General features: G+C 47.1%; 1 protein-coding gene across 1 annotated transcript in view; it reads left to right on the top strand.

Moving 5' to 3' along the window:
- LOC145353815 (N-terminal EF-hand calcium-binding protein 1-like) overlaps positions 1-24,243 on the top strand; it is a 136,409-nt gene that overhangs the window by 86,371 nt on the left and 25,795 nt on the right. The window contains exons 6-8 of the mRNA XM_080204645.1: positions 13,553-13,689; positions 17,445-17,566; positions 23,819-23,898. Coding sequence (XP_080060771.1) covers positions 13,553-13,689; positions 17,445-17,566; positions 23,819-23,898 — 339 coding nt within the window. The remainder of the gene's footprint in view (positions 1-13,552; positions 13,690-17,444; positions 17,567-23,818; positions 23,899-24,243) is intronic.

Genomic DNA, 24,243 nt, shown 5'->3' with positions numbered 1-24,243 from the left:
AAGGGCCTGTTTCCATGCTGCTAACCTCTATATGGGGGGAGTGCCTTATGACGGTGTGATGCACTGTTAACTCGAGGCCCTGGCAGTCCTCCCAGGTTTAGAAACATAGAAAACAGGAGCAGGAGTAGGCCATTCAGCCCTTTGAGCCTGCTCCATGTTGATCATGGCTGGGCATCAAATTCAATATCCTGATCCCATTCCTCCCATCTTCCTTAATCTCTTTAGCCCCAAGAGCAAGATCTAATTTCTTCTTGAAATCAGATAATGTTTTGGCCTCAACTAGTTTCTGTGGTAGTGAATTCCACTAGTGAATGGGAGAGGCAAAGGCCTATCAGTATTATCATTAATCCAGGGACTCAGCTAAAGATCTGGAGACCCAGGTTCGAATCCTGCCACGGCAGGTGGTGGAATTTGAAGTCAATAAAAGATATCTGGAATTAAGAACCTACCGATGGCCATGAAACCATTGTCAATTGTCAGAAAAACCCATCTGGTTCACTAATGCCCTTTAGGGAAGGAAATCTGCCATCCTTACCTGGTCTGGCCTACATGTGATTCCAGAGCCACAGCAATGTGGTTGACTCTCAACTGCCCTCCTAGTGCAACTTGAGATGGGCAATAAATGCTTCTTCCCACATACCAACTGACTCAAGAACAGCTTCTTCCCTTGAGTTAGCCATCACCATCCGAGGAGAAAGGCTCTCACAGTCCACCCTATCTAACCCTCTGATCATCTTGTATGCCCCGATAGCACTTCTAGGGCGAAATTTTCCAGTCCTTCCCACTAGTGGGATTTTCCAGCCCAGCTGAAGGCTGTGGCGTGTTCCCCAGTGGCGTGTTCCCCAGTGGCGTATTCCCCAGTGACATGTTCCACAGTGGCATGTTCCATTGTGACATGTTCCACAGTGACATGCTCCACACTGGCATGTTCCCCAGTGGCGTGTTCCACAGTGGCATGTTCCATAGTGACATGCTCCACAGTGGCATGTTCCATAGTGACATGCTCCACACTGGCATGTTCCCCAGTGGCGTGTTCCACAGTGGCATGTTCCATTGTGACATGTTCCACAGAGGCGTGTTCCCCATGTAGGCACGGGGAGGATGTGCAGACTACGCACAGATAGTGATGCAAGCTGGGAATCGAATTCAGGCCCCTGGCGCTGTGAGGCAACTGTGCTAACCACTGTGCCACCATGCATAGCAGATCGTACCAAGCTCAAAGTTAGTAAACCAAGCTCAAAGCCTGCCAGTTGATCTGGAGAAAGAGTGAGGCAGGAGGGGCCCCAGTTGGGCCTTTGCCCTCAGCTGCTGGTCCTCAGTTCTGCTGACAAAATATGTGCTTTAACCATATGAAGTGTTGGCTTGGCGTGTGATCTCCATGATTAATGCACTGTCTGTGTGTTCCAAAATTGATTACATTCACTCATGTCTGGAATTCTCAGAATGATTAGGCTTAATGACCCATCTCCAACAGGTGATTGTCAAAGATGCCTTGCCAATGAAACAGGAGATGTGAATCCTTCACAGTCCCCTGAAGTCCTTGCATTTGATAGGTTTCACAGGCAGATTGCCTCACTCTAATGAACATGAATGTGGAAAGTGTAGCAATGTATATTGGAGTTAGCCATTTTGGGCTACGAAGTCAAATCACTTTAGTGTCCGTATACCTTTAAAAGTTCAGTTCAGGTTTCCAGCGGGTACATTAAGAATGATTATTTGTTACGAAGTACATCTTCACGACAGATTGATTTCGGTGGGAGCAGGAGTGGGAAATTTAGCCCAGGCTGGGAACACATGGTAGGCCTTGGGGGTACAGGTATACAGGTCACTGGAAGTGGCAATGCAGGTGGAGAAGGTAATCAAGAAGGCATATGGCATGCTTGCCTTCACCGTCTGGGCATTGAGTTTAAAAATTGGCAAGTCACGTTTATAGAACCTTAGTTAGGCTGCACTTGGAATATAGTGTTCAATTCTGGTCGTCATACTACCAGAAGGATGCGGAGGCTTTGGAGAGGGAACAGAAAAGATTTACTAGGATGTTGTCTGGTACGGAGGGAATTAGCTATGAGGAGAAATTGGAGAAACTTGGTTTGTTCTCACTGGAGCGACAGAGGTTGAGGGGCGATCTGACAGAAGTCTACAAGATAACGAGGTGCATGGACAGAGTGGATAGTCAGAAGCTTTTTTCCAGAGTTGTTATTTATCTAACTTGTGAACAGGGATTATTACAATCGATCAACATAAATATAAACAAAGCAAACTTTGGGAATCTGGATTTAACCTTTGTATATGTAACCAATTCCTGCCGCACATCTTTGAATACATTTTGAATTTGATCTGATTTATTATTGTCGGTAGTATACAGTGAAAAGTATTGTTTCTTGCGCACTATACAGACAAAGCATACTGTTCATAGAGAAGGAAAGGAGAGAATGCAGAATGTAGTGTTACAGTCATAGCTAAGGTGTAGAGAAAGATCAGCTTCATGCAAGGTAGGTCCATTCAAAAGTCTGATGGCAGCAGGGAAGAAACTGTTCTTGAGCCGGTTGGTACGTGACCTCAGACTCTTGTATCATTTTCCCGATGGAAGAAGGTGGAAGAGAGAATGTCCGGGGCGTGTGGAGTACTTGATTATGCTATCATCCAGCATAGCCTGAATTTACCTCGATTAAAACAAATCAAGCAGTGAAAATGATTTTTAGTTCATACTTTAACATTAATTTAAAAGCCTTTTGTTTCAGCAACATCAGTTGTCATTTATATGCAGTGTGATACTGAGGGAGTTCTGCAAAACCAGATGAGATATTGAACAGATTGCTTTCTCAAACAGATATAAGAGACCCCACAGCGCCATTCAAGGATGAGGCAGGAGAGTTCTCCCTGGTGTCCTGTTAATATTTATCCTTCCACCAGCCGCAGTAACAAAAAACGGATTACCTGGTCATTATCTGACTGCTGTTTACGGGGACAGCAGTGGAGTGGCTGTGACAAGTAGCCTAGTAACCAAGAGGCTGTGAGTTTAAATCTGTTCATGGCACCGTATGACATTTCATTTTATAATGTGTGGGCTGGAAGCAGAATGGATGTCACGTAGAATTCAACTGGTTCCTTCAGGGAAGGTCTGCTCCTGACTCCAACTGGCCCATCTGTTTGGAATAGTAATGAGCTTAAACCCTTGAAGTGTAATTAATATTTACACAAATGTATATACTCACGGTGAATACCAAGATAGCGTCAGATGTTTTACATTACAGTTGGGTGCATTCAGATATCTCTATTTTCTTCACAATGCTGTTGCTTTTAAGCTTAACTGAAGCCCATTTTGGCTGCGCCTCCCTTTTCCATATCTCCGGGCCGGATTTTCCCGTAGGCTTTAGGGCCCTGACGCCAGGATCAGTTGGAAGCCCTGTGCCCGCCGGACGGCGCAATCCCTCCAGGACTAACGTCCCTCATATTCTGCTCCCACCCCACTGCGGGAATACATCGCGGGCGGGAACGGATAATCCGACAGACCTTGGACAGGAATTCCTGACCCCAAATCTTGTCCACCGCAGGCCTCTAATCAGGCCTACACTTGGATTGTCCACGCTTTCCGCTGCCTCGGTAAAGCAGCCAGCATAATCAAGGACCCCAGTCAGGGTCCTTAGAGTGATCTGCACCCCAAAAATACAGCAACTTTTGAACAAAAAAGAGTTCTGGTTGTATCACAGCTCGATGCGGCTCCTGCTCTGACGCAATAAACTACAAAGGGTCGTGAGTGTAGCCCAATCCATCACGCAAACCAGTCCCCCATCCATTAACTCTGTCTACACTTCCCGTTGCCTCAGACAAGCAGTCAGCATAATTATAGACCCCACGCACTCCGGACAGTCTCGTTTCCACCTACCTTGCGTTAAGCTGATCTTTCTCTACACCCTAGCTATGAGTGTAACACTACATTTCTGCACCCCCTCGTTTCCTTCTCTATGAACAGTATGCTTTGTCTGTACAGCGTGCAAGAAACAATATTTTTCACTGCATCCTAATACATGTGACAATAATAACTCTAATCAAATCAAAGTTAGAGAAGGGATCGGTCTGATAGCAAGTGTGGAGACAGTGATTGAGGAAAGGGGTACAGCAAAAAAAGAGAGGGTTTGTGAAAGGGTGGAAGGCAGGAGAGATTAAATTGCAGTTGGAATGGTGGGTGCAAGGAGGAGATAGCAATGGGGCAAGTGAAGAAAGTGGGGTTTAAATGAAATGGGAACGGCGATAGCAGAATCATCACCAATAGCTGTTGTCCAACCTAACGGGGCAGAGATTGTAATCTGAAACTGTTCAACTCGATGTTGGCTGCAATTCTCTGACCGTTCGCGCCAGCGAAATTCTCCCATCCCACCGGCAGCGCACCCCTGCCCGCAGGTTTCCCACCAGCGTGGGACGATGGCAATGCGAATCCCCATTGATAGCAGCAGGATCCCATCACCAGCAAACAACATGCCACCTCCCACCAGCGGGAAACACGGAGCTGAGAGACTGGAGAATTCCTGTGCTGTAAAGCGGCCAATCCAAAAATTAGGCTTTGTTCCTCGAGTTTACATTGAGCTGGAACAGTATTGGAGGCCAAGGGTAGTAAAGTCAGGGTGGGGCAGAGAATTAAAATGGCAGGAGGCTGAGGGTCATGCTTGTGGACAGAACCAAAGTGACCCCCTCCAAAAATTGCCCCATTTGCATTCGGTCTCCCAGGGTAAAGACTGCTCTATGAGCAGTGAACACAGTACACTAACGTTAGGGGAAGGCGATGGCCTAGTGGTATTATCGCTAGACTATTAATCCAGAGACTCAGCTAATGGTCTGGGGACCCGGGTTCGAATCCCGCCACGGCAGATGGTGGAGTTTGACTTCAATAAAAAATATCTGGAATGAAGTATCCATTGACCATGGAACCTATAGGGAAGGAAATCTGCTGTCCTTACTTGGTGTGGTCTACATGTGACTCCAGAGCCACAGCAATGTGGTTGACTTTCTATTGCCCTCTGTAATGGCCCACCAAGCCATTCAGTAAGGGCAATTAGGGATGGGCAACAAATGCTGGCCAGCCAGTGACATCCATGTTCCATGAATGAATATGAAAAAGAATTGAATGAAATACAAATAAATTGCTGTTCCACTCAGAAGGAGAGTTTTGGACCTTAGGAAAGGGAGGAGGTCAAAAGTTAGGTACCTCACCTCTTCCATGTGATTCCTTCCACAGTAGCGTGTGGCTGACTCTTAGCGACGTGCAAGTTACGCAAAGAAATGTAACATTAAAAAGCCCATCGCTACCTTCCCCTGCTTGGACCAAACAGGACGGCAGCATAGCTGCCTCACAGTGCCAGGGAGCCGGGTTCTATTCCTGGTTTGGGTCATTGTCTGTGTGGAGTTTGCACCTTCTGCACTCCCCAGCCCTCCAGTACTAGGTTTTTTCAGCAGGAGAAGCATCCTATCAGTATTTACCCTGTCAAGCCCCCTCAGGATCTGATGGGTGGGATTTTACAGCTTTGTTTGTCCGTAAAATCCAGCCTGAGGTCAACGGACATTTCCGTTGTCCACCCCTTGCCCCCTCCGATTCCCGTAGTAGCCGGGGCGGTAAAACTCTGGCCCATATGTTTCAACGAAGGGCGGCATGGTGGCGCAGGACAGCACAGTGGCACAGTGGTCAGCACTGCTGCCTCACAGCGCCAGGGACCCGGGTTTGATTCTGGCTTGGGCCACCGTCTGTGTGGAGTCTGCACGTTCTCCCCGTGTCTGCGTGGGTTTCCTTTGGGTGCTCCGGTTTCCTCCCACAGTCCGAAAGACGTGCTGGTTTGGGGCATTGGCCATGTTAAACTCTCCCTCAGTCTATCTGAACGGGTGTCGGAGTGTGACGGCTAGAGGATTTTTACCGTAACTTCATTGCAGGGTTAATGTAAGCCTACTTGTGACACTAATAAATAAACTCAAAAAAAAAAGCAGCATCGTTTGTGTACAAGCAAAAATTAATCCTGAGTTGTCCAGCAGGCCTGTGGGTGTACCGGATATTATGTAGGCCTCACCAGTGAGGAGAGTCAAACATATTTCTGCAGTTAACTCAGAGTGGCATGATAATTGTTTTGAATTAATACCTTTTTGAACATGTGAAATTGGGTGCAATTTGAGCTCTGTGATGTGGGAAATCGCTTTAGTGCCGTTTCTGAGGGTGTTAAATTTAAATTAGATCGACCAAATTGTAAAATGTTCATGGTGATTTGCAGTGGCTCATTGTATTTTTAAATTAGCCTGTGCTAGGTTTGTTTTGAGTTGTTTTTTTTTTGCACAGCGGAGGGTGGAAGTAATCCTGGAGCCTCGACTGGCTTCGTGTTCCCGGTGATGTTTAACTGACATGATGGAGCGCCCGGTGTAAAATAATCTCACTGGAACTCGCCACAGGAGTGTAAAACATTGACCGCTGAACGAAAGCATTTACTCTGTTGTTTTACCGTAGCATTCCTGCCCCTGAGTCAGTAGTTTGTGGGTCTGAGTCGCACTTCGGAGACCCCGAACACAAAATTTAGGCCCACCCTCCCAGTGTGGAGGGAGTGCTGACCCGCTGGAGGTGCCGCCGTCAGGACGAGCATTTAAACGGAGCATTTTCTGAAGGGCAATTGGAGTGGATAAAAAATGGTGACATGGACAAGTTGGGCCGAAGGGCCTGTTTCCATGCTGTAAACCTCTATGGCTGCAATGCAGCAAAACTATCCGTACCCTCCCAGGGGGCTTTTAACTGAAGACCCAACATCCATTTCCATCAAGTCTGTCTGTGCCTGGCCAAGGCAACACAGCCTTAAACCTCCTTGCCTCGGTTGTCTTCTAAACAAAGTCAGGGGGCTTGTTTCACCTTAGCCAGTTAGTAATTAAGTACGTAACAGTTAGCCCCTCACTATTGACCCGGTCTCGTGAGCTATAAAACTCACGTCTTCCACCTTGCAACCTGAATAACCTGGGCTTGTACTCGTTGGAGTTTAGAAGAATGAGGGGAGATCTCATTGAGACGTGTAAGATGATGAATGGGATGGATAGGATAGAGGTGGAGAGGCTCGTCCCGCTCAGAAAGGACAGTAGGACTAGAGGTCACAGCCTGAAGATAAGGGGGGGGGGCAGGTAAGAACGGAGTTGAGGAGGAACTTCTTCACTCAAAGGGTGGTGAATCTCTAGAATTCTCTGCCCGTTGAAGTGGTGGAGGCTGCCTCGCTAAATATATTTAAGATGCAGGTAGATAGGTTTTTGAGAAGAGACGGGATTAAGGGTTATGGGGAGAGGGCGGGAATGTGGAACTGAGCCACGACAGATCAGCCATGATCTTATTGAATGGCGGGGCAGGCTCGAAGGGCTAGATGGCCTACTCCTGCTCCTATTTCTTATGTTCTTATGTTATGTTTTTATGAGAGCGATCCAGTTGCAAAATACCATGTGCCACTCAAAGTTCCTTAAGAAAGGCCTTTCTGGCTTTGTGAATGGAAAGCCATTCTATCTATGTATTAGTGTACCAATCGCCTGATCTTGCGGGCTTTTAGGCTGCAGTGTGGGTGAATACAGGGGTGGGGCAGCTATGTGTACACTTGCACTGGCACTCAGTGCCAGTTCCCTGGCTCAATGTGCCCTAGGCCCAACCATCTCCAGCTGCTTCATCAATGGCCTTTTGCTCCATCATAAGGTCTGAAGTAGGGATTGATGTCCACTGATGATTGCACAATGTTCAGCACCATTCATGACTCCACAGATACTGAAGCAATCTATGTCCAAATGCAACAAGACCTGGACAATTAGATAATTAGCATTTGTGCCACACAAGTATCAGGCAATGACCATCTCCAACAAGGGAGAATTCAATAATCTCCCCATGACACTCAATGGCATTACCATCCCCCAAATCCCCCACTATTAACATCTCGGGGGTTACCATTGACAAGTGACTGAACTGGACTAGAAATATAAATACTGTTGGCTACAAGAACAGATCAGAGGCTGGAAGTCCTGTGGTGGGCAATTTGCCCTCTGACTCCCCAAAGCCTGTCCACCATCAGTTACCAGTCAGGAGTGTTACAGAATCCACTTGCTCGCGTGAGTGCGTCTCCAACGATGCTCAAGAACTTCCACACCATCCAGGACAAAGCAGCCCATATGATTGGAGCCCATCTACCAGCTTCAGAATCCACTCCTTCCACCACTGACGCAGTAGGGTAACCGTGTGTACCATTTACGAGATGCCTGGTAGCGACTCACCAAGGCTCCTTAGGCAGCACCTTCCAAACCTGCGACTTCTACCAACCAGAAGGACAAGGGCAGCAGATACCTGGGAACAGCACCACTTGGAAGCTCCTCTCCAAGCCACTCACCTTCCTGACTTGGAAATATATCACTGTTCCTTCACTGTCACTGGGTCAAAATCCTTGAACTTCCTTCCTAGCAGCACCCTACACCATGTGGACTACAGCGGTTCAAGAAGGCATCTCACCACCACCTTCTCAAGGGCAACTAGGGTTGGGCAATAACAATGCCAGCCTGGCCAGCGACACCCACATCGTGTGAAAGAATTTTAAAAAACTGTTTGTTTCCAGCCTCAGTAACGATCTTTGTCCCATTATTGCCAGAATGAAACCAGTTACACTCGCTCACTCAATAAAGCTACAATTCTGACAGGTTGTGGGTTTAATAGAATAGTTTATATAAGAAATAAGACAGCTGGAGTATGTCGCACTGCCAGGTTTGAAAGAGTTTAGCTCCTCTATTAATACATTCTGAGCACAGTCTCCACACTGTACAGCTTCCTTTCAAAATAAATTGCTCAACTTTCCTGTCAACCTCTTTTAACCGTTTGCTTACGTGACCCTTTGAGAAACCCTTTAGAACATAGAACACTACAGCACAAACAGGCCCTTCAGCCCACAAGTTGCGCCGATCATATCCCTACCTACCAGGCCTATCTATAACCCTCAATCCCATTAACTCCCATGTATTCATCCAGAAGTCTCTTAAAAGACCCCAACGAGTTCGCCTCTACCACCACTGACAGCAGCCGATTCCACTCACCCACCCCCCTCTGAGTGAAAAACTTACCCCTGACGTCTCCTCTGTACCTGCTCCCCAGCACCTTAAACCTGTGTCCTCTTGTAGCGACCATTTCAGCCCTGGGAAATAGCCTCCGAGAATCCACCCTATCTATTCCTCTCAACATTTTATAAACCTCTATCAGGTCGCCTCTCAGCCTTTGTCTCTCCAAACAACTTTGGAGACCAATAAAAATCAGTGATGAAATGATATGGTTTGATCCTAGTTGAAACAGATGCAGTGTTAAGGTGTTCAGAATTGTAAAGGTTAACGTTTGACTGGAGAACAGCACCGCCCACCAATATGGTGTAGAGAGACACATGGCAGCAGAGGCAAGACTGTTCTATGGAGAGACTTGAGTAGAAGTCAGCATGGAGGTAGCATGGAGGTTTAGGGCTATCCTTTCTACATGTGTATATAGTTACGCAGTTGCCAATAAACACTACTGTTCAACATTGTAAGCCTCTGAACCTTGTTGTGAACAAACACAACATGGTGGCAGCTCATGAGCAAACGCAGAGCCCTAGAAACTGGTGAAGGATAAAGTGAGGAAAATTAAAGCAGCAACATCCTGTCTTGACAAGTGCACCTGAACCAAAAACATAGCTGGAGATCACCTAATAAGAAGCAGATGGAAGGGCAGGGGAAAAAAATCCACTCATGGCTAAAAGTCTCCATCACAGCGTGTGGAGGTCCCTGGTGAACCCCCCTCGATTGCAGAGTCTAAGGACCTGGCAGGGAAGTCCAAATGTTCAGTTCCAAGGCTGAGCTAGCCTTTCAGCATCTGTAGGATATTAATCAATCAGACCGTTCTGTTTCATTAATCATTGTGGACAGCCTGGCCACACCAAGCAGCAGCCGAGCTCCAAGGGAAAAAAAGGATGAAAAACTCAACCAAAGCCCGCAAACGCTCTTACATACTCTGAAAATATTGTAAAGGGCCCAAATCTTTCATTGGAACATTTGCTGGAAGAAATCAGTCCCTCCAAGATAGAGTCCGTGACTCCTACAGGAACCAGCTGTAAACCTCAATCCTGTGTACAGTTCTGGGTCACCCTATTACAGAAAGGATATTATTAAACTAGAAAGAGTGCAGAAAAGTTTTACTAGGATGCTATCAGGACTTGATGGTTTGAGTTATAAGGAGAGGCTGGATAGACTGAGACCTTTTTCCCTGGAGCGTAGGAGACATAGGGGTGAACTTATAGAGGTTTATAAAATAATAGGCAGGTTTTCTCTCCAGATCTTACGACATTCTGTCGAGAAAGTAAAGCCGGGGGGTCCTGTTTCACACCATCATTTTGAGGGGCGGAGCCAAAAGCCGCCAGCAAAGCCTGGCTCCCCAGAGATCTGAAAAACTGCCCTTTAAAAACAGCTCCCTGATCAGAGGGAGAAATAACCTTCCTCCCACACAGTGGCGGAGGCATCAGGGGCTACCCCCACTCCCCGATACCTACCATCCGCCACCGACAGTCATTGTTCAGACCTCCTCTGAGCGAAGCAAAGATAAAGAAAAGTTCAACTCCTCCAAGGAATGCACAGAGCGAAACAGGTGGAGGCAACCGAATGTCGGAAACACGGAAGACCACGATTTCATCTCCAAGCCAGCAACGCTTGTCCAAAGCAACAAAGCCTACCCCTTCTCCAAATGTGACCAGACGGACGAAATATCAAGCGCCCAGACCATCAGAATTTAGAGACTGGGAGGGGTGGGGGAGAGGGGTGGTGTAGTGGGGGCATTGTACTGTCATGAAGACTTAGGGGAGGTGTAGTGTCAGTATCCTTAGTTTAGCAAGGGTTAATGTGGGACTGGAGAACAGTATTGTCTGCAGTATGGTGTAAAGCGACGATTTGCAGTAGAGGAAACAGGCTTATATGGACAATTTCAAGCAGACGTCAGCATAGTATCCCTACAGTGCAGAAGGAGGCCATTGGGCCCATCGAGTCTGCACCAACCACAATCCCACCCAGGCCCTATCCCCGTAACCCTACATATTTACCCTGCTAATCCCCAGACACTAGGGTCAATTTAGCATGGCCAATCATCACAACCCGCACATCTTTGGATTGTGGGAGGAAACCAGAGCACCCGGAGGAAACCCACGCAGATATGGGGAGAATGTGCAAATTTTATTTCTTTATTCCACATAGACAGTGACCCGAACCCAGGTCCCTGGTGCTGTGAGGCAGCAGTGCTAACCACTGTGCCACCATGCCGCCCAACATGAAGATAGCTCCTAGTCTGGCTCATGCTTTGTACATGTGTGTATAACTAAGTGCTCCCAAGAAACACTGCTTTTCAATCTTAAAAACCTCTATATCTCTTTGTGAGACTCGCTGAATAAATATCTTTCTCTATGACTCAGATTCCTCAAAGAGAGTTTGATTGGTATTTCATCTCCTGCAGTGTGTCAGCGTGGATCTTTTCATTGTAGGTGTTATGATTGGTTTGATTCAACAATACTGACAGCATTGTTTTAATCTGAGATAAATATACCCACTGCGCACATACATTCCTCGCCTCCTCTTATGCATCCCCTCTAATCATTACTGTATCCTTTTTCCCTGTCTTTTTTTTGCCCTTGCTTGTTACTAGTATTCAGAACTGCAGTCCGCGCCGGTCTCCGCTGTTCAATCTTCTTTTCTGCTAAGAATTGTCTTTTTCATTCTTTATTCATGGATATCTTAGCTCCTTACTGCAGGCCGATCACTAAAACATTTAAAACCGTTAGAGTGCCCAGGAGGAAGCAAGGACATGAAAATTGCAAATAATAACCCAGACATTATTTATGAAAGAGCAAACTTGCATTTTTACAGAGCGCCTTTCACAACCATAGGGTGTCCCCAAAACCAAAAGAGAAAATGCTGGAAAATCTCAGCAGGTCTGGCAGCAAGGAGAGAAAAGAGCTGACGTTTCGAGTCAAAGCTTTGTCAAAGGACTTGAAACATCAGCTCTTTTCTCTCCTTACAGACGCTGCCAGACCCGCTGAGATTTTCCAGCATTTGCTGTTTTGATTTTAGATTCCAGCATCCGCAGTAATCTGCTTTTAAGATAGGATGCCCCAAAGTGCCTTACGCACTATTGCAGTGTAGGGCCCTGTTGGAAGGGGGCGGCACGGTGGCACAGTGGTTAAGACTGCTGCCTCACGGCGGCAGGGAGCCAGGATCGATTCCCAGTTCGGGTCACTGTCTGCGTGGAGCCTGCACATTCTCCCCGTGTCTGCGTGGGTTTTCTCCCATTTCCTCCCACCGTCCGAAAAATGTGCCGGTTAGGTAAATTGCCCCTTGATGTCCCAGGATGTGAAGGTTAGGGGGATTAGTGTGGTAAATATGTGGCGTTACGGGGATAGGACCTGGGTAAGATAAAAAACAGGTGGGTCAGTGCAGCCTGGATGGGACAAATGGCCTCATTCTGCACAGTAGGGATTCTGTGTTCTGTAGGAAACTGTATCTGAACATCATTCAAGAAAGAAAAGCTTTTGTGTTTATTTGATGCTTTTCACAGCTTCAGAATATCCCAGTCTGCGCTGAGATAGAACAACTGACACTTAGACAAGTGTGAATTTACTGAGATGCACCAACAGGGACTAATTAAAGGCAACTCGTGTTTAACTGTCTTGGTTGGTGCTGTGCTTGGTTGGTGAAAGGAGATCAGGAGTTCAAACTTCAGCGGTGGTGGGTCATTTTTATTTCGGTTTAATGTTTTAAGCTTCATTTATGATATTTTTGTTTTGGGTGGTTCCCCTTTAAGGGGCTGTCCCTTTTACTTGGCCCCTCAGTTTATTAAAGTTTAACTATCAGTGTCACAAGTAGGCTTACATTAACACTGCAATGAAGTTATTGTGAAAATCCCGTAGTCGCCACACTCCGGCACCTGTTTGGGTACTCTGAGGGACAATTCAGCACGGCCAATGCCCCTGACCAGCATGTCTTTCAGAGGAAACGGGAGAATCTGGAGGAAACCCACCCAGATACGGGGAGAGTGTGCAGACTCCGCAAAGGCAGTGGCCTAAACTGGGAATTGAACCCGGGACACTGGCGTTGTGGGGCAGCAGTGTTAACCAGCGTGCCACCCCAGTTGTTTAGATTTATTAACAAGTTGATGCGGGGAAGAAAGAAATTGCATTTAAGTAGCTCCTTTCATTACAGCAAGCCCCTCTTGAAGCACTTCACAAACAATGAGGAATTTTTCAAAGCGTAGCCAATGTTGGAAACGCAGTTCCTGCACAGAGAGACCCAGTAGATGGGAATAAAACAATAATTTTCTGCTTTCATTGCAGTGCTCAGGGGTTCGGCAATGGCCAAGACATTGGTAAAAACACCCTGGAAAGAGCGGTGAATGTTGGAAGCTTGTTGGCCATCGGATCCCTGCCACTTGCCTGGGCCTTCACACGCCCCCTCGTTACTCTGTGGGCACGGTTGTTTTTTTCTGGATGGCTGTCTGACTGCTTCTGCTTCGCTTTGGCAGGAATATCAGAGCTCCTCGACGCTGGAGCAGTTTGTGACCCGTTTCCTGCTGCGGGAGACCATGGACCAGCTGCAGTCCCTCCAGAGCTCTCTGGAGTGCGCGATGGACGCCATCGAGGAGCAAACCAGCCGTGAGAGGTGGGTCATGGTCGGCAAGTTAGACGGTCCGACTCTGTTCACTGGCAAATCAGGCTGGGTGCAAAGTCCCCCGAAACCTCTCCCTTTACCATGTCATCGCCATTATCCCCCCTCACCCCAATCGCCATGCCCCTTCCATAGGCCCTCGCCCCTCTCATGTCCAATCATCCACTGACAACAATCCCACCCAGGCGCTATCCCTGTAACCCCTCATATTTAACCCGCTAATCCCTCTAACCGATGCATCCGAGACACTACAGGGCAATTTAGCACGGCCAATGCACCCAACCCACACATTTTTGGACTGTGGGAGGAAACCGGAGCATCCAGAGGAAACCCACGCAGACACGGGGACAATGTGCAAACTCCACACAGACAGTTTTCCAAGCCGGATATTGAACCCGTGCCCCTGGTGCTGTGAGGCAGCAGTGTTAAGAACCATAGAACCCTACAGTGCAGAAAGAGGCCCTTCGGCCCATCGAGTCTGCACCGACCACAATCCCACCCAGGCTCTACCCCCATATCCCTACATATTATACCCACTAATCCCTTTAACCTCAGCTACCCTGGACACTAAGGAGCAATTTCTTAGCATGGCCAATCAACCTAACCCGCACATCTTTGGACTGTGGGAGGAAACCGGAGCACCCGGAGGAAACCCACGCAGACACAAGGAGAATGTGCAAACTCCACACAGACAGTGACCCAAGCCAGATATTGAACGCGTGTACCTGGCGCTGTGAGGCAGCAGTGTTAACCACCGTGCCATCCTTAATAAACTGTGTAATAAAATGGAAAAGCAACAAAGTTGGGTTAAACTTGGATGAATTTAGATATTGAGCTTAACATAAACCTCTCCCTTTACCATGTCATCCCCAATACCCCACCTCATCCCAATCACTGTGCCTCTTTCATAGTCCCTCACCCCTTTGCCCGCTCATGTCCAATCTCCCAACCCCATAATCCCCTCATCTCGTGCCCTCTCATCCCTTCTGTACACTTTTAACCCCTTGCCCACGCACCCAAATCCTTTAACACTTCACCAACCAATGCACACTCACCCACCCACCCCCATAATCCCCAGCCCACTCATGTGGACTCACCCACCCCGATACACTTTCACCCTGCATGCCTACTCATGCAATGTTTACAAAGTATGGAAACCTCAAGCCCCTAAAATAACACTGGGAGGTTTTTGAGATGCTCATGAAACTGTCAAATAAACAAAGTCATTCAAAAACCACTTAAAATATTATCCTTTTAAATGGTCATGGAACAGTCAAAATAAATAAATTAATAATCCTCTTGACAGCTGTGTTAACAACTCCTGCTGAGCTAAATCAATTGTGGGTTTTGGAACATGGCCAAGCATTCATAATGCAGAAGGACTTGTTAGTAGGGTGGTGAAAAGGGCACACTTACCTTTATCATTCGAGGCATAGATTACAAAAGCAGGGAAATCGTGTTGGAGTTGTATAGAAGTTTGGTGGGGCCACACCTAGACTACTGGGTGTATTACTGGTCACCACATTATTGGTAGGATGTGATTGCACTGGGGGGGGGGGGTGCGGTGCAGAGGAGATTCATCAGGGATGGAACATTTAAGTTACGAAGGGAGGTTGGGTAGGCTTGGGTTGTTTTCGTTGGAGCAGAGGAGACCGAGGGGTGACCTGATCGAGGTGTACAAGATTATGAGGGGCATGGACAGAGTGGATAAGGAGCAGCTGTTGAAGGGTCAGTCAAGAGAAGGCACAAGTTCAAGGTGAGGGGCAGGAGGTTTAAGGGGATGGGAGGAAAATCCCTTTTAACCCAGAGGGTGGTGCCAGTCTGGAGTGCGATGCCTGGGAGGGTGGTGGAGGTGGGATGCCTCACATCCCTTTAAAAAGTACCTGGATGAGCACTTGGCACGCCATAACATTCAAGGCTATGGGACTAAGAGCTGGCAAATGGGATTAGGTGGGAGCTGAGTGTTCCTAATGTGTCAGTGCGGACTCGATGGGCTGAAGGGCCTCCTCTGCACTGTGTGATTCTATGATAATGGGATTCCACTGTGCAGCTCGATAAGCAAAGCTTCCAGTGCTGAATACAGTGAAACCTTTGAAAGTTTGATGCCTTTGAAGGAGCTCAACCATCTGCTTCAGCTGAAAGCCAGGAATAGATGTTTGAGTAGCATTCTAACCACCTCAACCATCTGTTCAAAATAAGGGAACAGATGTCTGAGCAATACATCAAAGAAAAGATTAAATCACAGAGGAAAATTCATATAGTCAAATCAGAATACCATCACTATTCAATGCTCCAGGGAATATTGTCCCCCAAAATTTTGTTTAATTCAAAAAAAGGTGCAATGCCCGGACATGTTCCTCATTCTCCAAGGCAGTGGCTCAACCAGGATTCACCTGCCAGCCAATCAGCATCCTATTCTCGTGCAGTTGCTCCCTTTGAAATTTGGCATTCCTGCATTTGTCCTGATGAGTGCAAGATGAAAAGCTTTGACAGCATGTCTCTTTTTCAGCAATACTCAAGTTCTGTGTTACTGAGCAGCTGCTGGAAATGTTCTTTTTCTGTTCTGTGCTGTCTAATCAAACTCGCCTTCAGTATCTGGTTGTCAGCGGAATGACAGCAGACAGGAGTCAAAACAGCTCAAAGACCCAGCTTTAGCAATATCTAAATCAAAAGGCAAATTTAATAGCGTAAAAAATTTCCCCTTTTAAGCTCAGCTTGTGTAACAGGTACTGGGACAGCTAGTTTTGATATATATGGTGAAATATTCATCTATTGTAGTTCAGACACTAACTGCCTCTGAAAAGCACCCCAGACATTCTCTCTCCCATCAGGAAAAAGATACAAAAGTCTGAGATCACGTACCAACCGATTCAAGAACAGTTTCTTCCCTGCTGCCAACAGGTCTTTGAATGGACCTATTTTATATGAAGTTGATCTTTCTCCACACCCTAGCTATGACTGTAACACTTCATTCTGCACTCTCCCCTTTCCTTCTCTTTTATATACTCTACGTACGGAATGTTTTGCCTGTATAGCGCGCAAGAAACAATACTTTTCACTGCATACCAATATATGTGACAATAATAAATCAAATCAAAAACATTCCCCTAAATGTCAAAATATTTCTGAAATTATTGGAAGGTTTTTGCCTCTGGAAGTCTATTCTGTTTTTGATCTCTCTCAAAGTGCTGATGGTGATCCAAAGGAGGGAGTTTTTTTTTATTAATGCCGCAAATCATTCTGATCTAAAATGCGCTGAAGCAGATTCAAATGTAATTCCCAAAGTTAATTGGACCAATAGTGTTTCTTTAGAAAAAGGACATGTTGCAGGGAGTTGGGGGGGGTGAGACCAATCGGATAGCTTGTTCAGACAGGAAGCATAGGCAAGATAGGTCGAACGGCCTCCCTTCTAGAAACATAAGAGGAGGCCATTTGGCCCTTCAAGCCTGCTCCGCCATTCATCACAATCATGGCTCATCGTCCAACGCAATCGCCCAATCCTGCTTTCTCCCCATAGCCTTTGATCCCATTCACCCCAAGTGCTACACCCAGCCGCCTCCTGAATACATTCAATGTTTTGGCATCAACTACTTCCTGTGGTAATGAATTCCACAGGCTCACCACTCTTTGGGGTGAAGAAATGTCTCCTCATCTCCGTGCTAAGTGGTCTACCCCGAGCCCTCAGACTGTGACCCTGGTTCTGGACTCCCCCTGTGCTGTCTGACTCCGTATTGTGCTCACTTCCACAGACAGGAGCAGGAAGTGCCGGAGATCCCGTCCATCCATCGGCCAAGCAGACGGTGCGGTCGTAGGGCTCAGAAGAACATCTGCCTGTCTCCCAGTGATCCATACTCGGGGATCCTTCACTCAGGTACCTGACAACTCATCCAGATGCTCCGGGATTTTGTTTTTATTCATTCATGAGATGTGGGCATCGCTGGTCAACATTTATTGCCCGTCCCTAGTTACCCTCTGAGAAGGTGGTGGTGAGCTGCCGTCTTGGATCGCTGCAGTTCACGTTCTGTGGGTTGACCCACAATACCGTTAGGGAGGGAATTCCAGGATTTTGACCCAGTGACTGCGAAGGATATATTTCCAAGTTAGGGATGGCGAGTGGCTTGGAGGGGAACTTGCAGTTGGTGATGTTCCCATGTATCTGCTGCCCTTGTCCTTCTAGATGGAACTGGTTGTGGGTTTGGAAGGTGCTGTCTAAGGATCTTCAATGAATTCATAGAATCATAGAAACCATACAGTGCAGAAAGAGGCCATTTGGCCCATGGAGTCTGCACCGACCACAACCCCACCCCCATATGCCCAAATAAACTAGGCTTGTACTCGTTAGAGTTTAGAAGAATGAGGGGAGATCTCATTGAGACGTATAAGATGATGAATGGGATGGATAGGATAGAGGTGGAGAGACTCTTCCCACTCAAAAAAGACAGTAGGACTAGGGGGCACAGCCTCAAGATAAAAGGGGGGCGGTTTAGAACGGAGTTGAGGAGGAACTTCTTCACTCAAAGGGCGGTGAATCTCTAGAATTCTCTGCCCGTTGAAGTGGTGGAGGCTACCTCGCTAAATATTTTTAAGACGCGGGTTGATGGGTTCTTGATAAGAGAGGGGATTAAGGGTTATGGGGAGAGGGCGGGAAAGTGGAACTGAGCAGCGACAGATCAGCCATGATCTTATTGAATGGCGGGGCAGGCTCGAAGGGCTAGATGGCCTACTCCTGCTCCTATTTCTTACGTTTACCCATTAATCCCTCTAACCTACGCATCTCAGGACACTAAGGGCAATTTTTAGAATGGCCAATCAACCTAAACCGCACATCTTTGGACTGTGGGAGGAAACCGGAGCACCCGGAGGAAACCCACGCAGACACGAGGAGAATGTGCAGGCTCCACACAGGCAGTGACCCGAGCCGGGAATCGAACCCAGGTCCCTGGAGCTGTGAAGCAGCAGTGCTAACCACTGTGCTACCGTGCCGCCCCAGCAACGCAGCAATGCATCTTGTAGACTGCACACATTGCCCCTACTGAGCGTCGGTGATGGAGGGAGTGGATGTTTGTCGATTAAAACAGTGAATAAAACTCTAGCAGTGGAACTAGTACAATTAACGTCACCATCATCTTCAGGGTTCACCCTCTATATATACATATATATATATTTGAATTGATTCACAGAAGTTCATTATACAAATTCTGTCTGTCTGACAGATTTGTACTCATGATGTGGAGATGCCGGTGTTGGACTGGGGTAAACACAGTAAGAAGTCTCACAACACCAGCTTAAAGTCCAACAGGTTTATTTGCAGTAAATTTGTTTCTCGTTGAATTATTTGTTGAATCCACTGCCACCCAGTGGATATAAGAACTCATTACACCAAGGCAAAAAAATCCAGCGTTGAATTACAGGTCAAATACTTTTTATCCAGCAGTTCCCTCCCAATTGAATAAGGGAACTGTAGACATAAAGTAAATACAGCTGGGTGAATGGAAGGCATGGTTTGAGGATCTCAGTGGGAATTATCGTAAATGGCTGGAAACACTACCTAATTCTGGTTCTGGAATTGAATTAGCGGAAGAAAAGTAAAGTTTATTTATTAATCACAAGTAGGGCTTACATTAACACTGCAATGAAGTTACTGTGAAAATCCCCTAGTCGCCACTCTCCGGCACCTGTTTGGGTATGCTAAGGGGCAATCTAGCGTGGTCAATGCACCTAACCAGCACGTCTTTCAAACTGTGGGAGGAAACCAGAGCACCCAGAGGAAACCCACGCAGACACAGGGAGAATGTGCAGACTCCAACAGTGACCCAAGTAGGAATCAATTCCTGGTCCCTGGCGCTGTGAGGCAGCAGTGCTAACCACCGTGCCTCCTGTATGTTAGGACAGGAAATGAATGACAGAGATCCGTGTGTGTAGGCACACCCACAGCGCTGTTAAGGAGGGAGTTAAACCCAGCGATGGCTGATGTACTTCCAGGATGGTGACTGGCTTGAAGGGGAACTTGAAGAAGGTGTTGTTCCCGTGTGTGTGTGTGTTGCCCTGGGCAGTTGGCAGAGCTGGCAGGTTTAGAGGGCGCTGTTGAAGAAGACTTGACGAGTTGGTGCACCGCAACACATAGATCGTCCCTCGACCCCTGGTTCTCTGAAATTCTCTCCCTCAACTTCTGCAGCTCTGTCTCTCTCACTCCACTCCTTTAGGTCATTGCTTGGAGCAGCTTAGATCGCCTGCCCTGACGCCTATTGTCGGATGCTGCTCCTGTGATGCAGCATGGATCTTTCGTATTGTTCCTGGCGCTATATCAATGCAAGTTGTTGTTATCAGAGGGGGGGAAGAAATCTGTGCGTGCGTGCCCGGGTGGAGAGGGAGACGGGAGAGAGGATTTAAGATTTTTTTGTCTCAGATTCTGATACGGTTCTCCAGTGAGTCTGGGTGCTGATTAAGGAGCTGGTGACCTCTTGCCCCTTTGAATAAGGACCGTCTTGTTGGCCAACAAGGGGCATACACGTGGTGGGTCGTCCGAGGGCTGCTCTTGGATGTTGCTTCGAGAGTTGCCTGGCGCTTCACGTCCGTTAGTGTACGCTTAAACTGGACCAACTGAGCACGTCAGCTCAGTGACTATCACTGTCTGCTGTACAGTTACAGGGACCCGGGTCGGATCTCCGGCTTGGATCAACGTCTGTGGGAGTTTGCACATTCTCCCTGTCCTTGCGTGGGTTTTCTCCGGGTGCTCTGGTTTCCTCCCACACCCCAAAAACGTGCTTTTAAGGCTGATTGGTGTCAATAAGTTGTCCCTGAATTGGATCTCCCTTAATCTGGCGCACATATAATTCCCTTTATTGTGGAGTTCCACTAGAGGTAGACTAAAACGTCGACGATCGACGAAAGACTTGAATAAGGCACTCACTGAGTGTTAAAATGGGCTGTGCGTGCTTAGAGGGCCGAAGGTCCTGTTTCCTGTGCTGTGCTGTTCATTGTTCTTTTAAAGTAAGGCCATTAAAGTTGAGGAAGCAGTGAGGCGGAAAAATATTATCACCAGCAATAAATTGTATTGATATGGTGCTGTCAACATATTTACATGTCCCAAGGTTATTCACAGGTGCACTAACCAAATAAAAATACTCTCTGCTTGTGTGGATGTCCACAATCTTCTTGGAGATCCACACGTGGTGTGGATGACTACGGCTCCATCATAACAGTGTGTACCGTCTACAAGCTGCACTGCGAGAATTCACCAAGACTCCGTAGGCAGCACCGTCCAAACCCACGACCATCTCCGTCTGGATTCATTGTATCATAGAACACCCCCGGTGCCGAAGGAGGCCGTTTGACCCATTGGTCCTGCAACGACACAATTCCTACCCCCAAAAATCTTACCCCGCTAGTCCCCCTGACTGTAAGGGGTAATTTAGCATGGCCAATCATCCCAACCCACACGTCTTTGGAGTGTGGGAGGAAACTGCAGCACCCGGAGGAAGCCCACACAGACACAAGCAGAACGTGCAAACTTCACACAGATAGTAGATAGGTTTCTGATAGACAGGGGAATTAAGGGTTGTGAGGAGAAAGCAGGAAAGTGGAACTGATCCACTTCAGATCAGCCATGATCTTATTGAATGGCGGGGCAGGCTCGAAGGGCTAGATGGCCTACTCCTGCTCCTATTTCTTATGTTCTCATGTGACCCGAGGCGGGAATCGAACCTGGGTCCCTGGCGCTGTGAGGCAGCAGTGCTAACCACCGTGTCACCGTGGACAAAGGCAGCAGATAAGCAGAATCAGCACCACCTGGAGGTTTCTCTCCAAATCACTCACTACCCTGATTTGGAAATATATCACCGTTCCTTCCTGGATTTGGAAGGTGCTGCCAAAGGAGCCTTGGTGAGTTGCTGCAGTGCATCTTGTAGATGGTACACACAATTGGCATGTTGGCAGAGGGAGTGAATGTTTAAGGAGGCTGATGGCGTCATTGGGACAAAATCATGGAACTCCCCTCCCTAACAGCACTGTGGGTGTACCTACGCCACTTCGACTGTGACAGTTCACCGCTACCTTGTCAGTTAAGGATGGGCAATAAATGCTGGCTTAGCCATGGTGTGGCACAATGGCTAGCACATCTGCCTCACAATGCTAGGGACCTGGGTTCAATTCCACCCTCGGGTCACCGTCTGTGTGGAGTTTGTACATTCTCCCCGTGTCTGCGTGGGTTTTCACCCACAGTCCAAAGATGTGTGGATTGGGTGGATTGGCCATGCCAAATTGATCCTAGTGTTAGGGAGACTCGCAGGGTAAATATGTGAGGTTGTGGGAATAGGGCTTGGGTGGGATTGTGGTTGGTGCAGATGCAATGGGCTGAATGGCCTCCTCTGCAGTGTAGAAATTTGACGATTCTATGACCCATGTCCTGTAGATGAATAAAACCAAAATCTGATACTGAGTCAATGTGAGAGAATGGGAGAAATGACCAAATGTTAGTCAAGGAGTTTGATTGTAAGGAAGGTTATATTGAGTTATGTAAGCAAAAGATGATGCACTGTTTGAGCTGATAACTGAACAATGACCTCTACTCTGTTAAATTCATTGGAAAAATATAGATAATATATCAAATGCATGTTGCTACTATAATTGTTGCTACAATTACTGCTGCTTTGTATTTTTTTAAGTCATTCTATGCTCCCACCTTAAGCGTTTTAAACTTGTAAACCTTTGTGCTAAGTATTTGTGGGGCTTCATTGTTCTGTTTAACTCTTAAATTTTAAATACACTTATCCCACAGTCCAAAGATGTGCGGGTTAGGTTGATTGGTCACGCTAAATTGTCCCTTAGTGTCGGGGGAGTAGCCAGGGTAAATACATTGGGGATAGGGCCTGGGTGGGATTGTGATTGGTGTAGACTCGATGGGTCAAATGGCCTTCTCTTGTACAGTAGGGATTCTATGATTCTATGAATGAGTCAAGAGAGGGAAACTTTGACAAGATAAAAGCAAATTAACCCTTGATATCAGTGTCAACTGATGATACTCCAGCAGTGTACTGCTTTCTTTTGGTTTTATTCAAATCTTTATCCAGTTAGAGCTATTCACCTGCAGAATGGCCTCTGGGGTTGCTCAGGGATCTATTTTGGGTCCGTCCCTATCTCTCATTTACAATCAGCCCCTCCATGTCAATGTGTGAAAACATATTGGGTTCCTCCTGTGTACTGACCACAGCCCACTCCGCCTCATTACCATCCCCACTGAACATGACAGAATGATTCTATGTGAACACAAAGTAAAAACCGAGCGTTTAGAAAATTCCACAAGGTTCAAGCTTCAGGTTTTTAGGTGTCCAGATCACCAACAATCGCTCCTGGTACCCTCCGTACCGACACTATAGTTAAGAAAGCCTCTATTTTCTCAGGAGACTAAGGAACTTTGGCATGTCAGCTATGACTTTCACCAAATTTTACAGATGCAACATAGAAAGCATTCTTTCTGGTTGTATCACAGCTTGGTATGGGCTCCTGCTCTGCCCAAGACCGCAAGGAACTACAAAAGGTCATGAATGTAGCCCAATCTATCACGTAAACCAGCCTCCCATCCATTGACTCTGTCTACACTTCCCACTGCCTTGCCAAAGCAGCCAGCACAATTAAGGACCCCACGCATCCTGGACATTCTCTCTTCGATCTTCTTCTGTCGGGAAAAAGATACAGAAGTCTGAGATCACATACCAACTGACTCAAGAACAGCGTCTTCCCTGCTGCTGTCAGACTTTTGAATGGACCTACCTCACATTAAGTTGATCTTTCTCTACACCCTAGCTATGACTGTAACACTACGTTCTGCTCTGTCTCCTTTCCTTCTCTATGAATGGCATGCTTTGTCTGTAAAGCGCGCAAGAAACAATACTTTTCACTGTATGTTAATACGCGAGACAATAATAAATCAAATCAAGATAATTAGAAGGTTTTCTTTCCGGAAGGAGAACAGAGATAATGTGATGGTTGTGGCTGGCTGTTTTAAGAGATAAAACAGCATTATCATTTTACGTGGACTTTACTCAGATGGGACTGAAACACAGCAGTTTTTATGATGTCTCAGTAACTGGAACCGTCTCCTGAATGATTCTTTTCCTCATCCTAGGTGTCTGCGTTGAACCGGAGGGTCAGTGGGTGACCCAAGTGAACCGCCTGCAGCAGTTGATTGACAGGTTGGAGTGTAAGGTATGAAGCTGTCATTTTTCGCAGCTTAACATCCAGGCTGGCACTCCCAATGCAGTGCCGAGGGAGTGCCACACATTCAGAGGGGCAGCTTTCGAAGGAGATGTTAAACCAGGGATTGGCAACCTTTCTGAAATGGCTAAATCTTCATTATTCACTCTAATTTAAGGTACTGCACACCAGTAATACATGTTTAAAGGGTGGCACACTGACACGGTTAGCGCTGCTGCCTCACAATTCCAGGGACCCGGGTTCGATTCCCAGCTTGGGTCACTGACTGTGTGGAATCTGCACCTTCCCCCCGTATCTGCATGGGTTTCCTCCAGGTGCTGTGGCTTTCTCCCACAG

The sequence above is a fragment of the Carcharhinus amblyrhynchos genome, chromosome 16, assembly GCF_965287045.1.
Source record: "Carcharhinus amblyrhynchos chromosome 16, sCarAmb.v2.hapA, whole genome shotgun sequence".
Taxonomy (NCBI): domain Eukaryota; kingdom Metazoa; phylum Chordata; class Chondrichthyes; order Carcharhiniformes; family Carcharhinidae; genus Carcharhinus; species Carcharhinus amblyrhynchos.
Note: the sequence above shows the minus strand (reverse complement) of the source record. Positions and strands in the feature narration are given on the sequence as shown.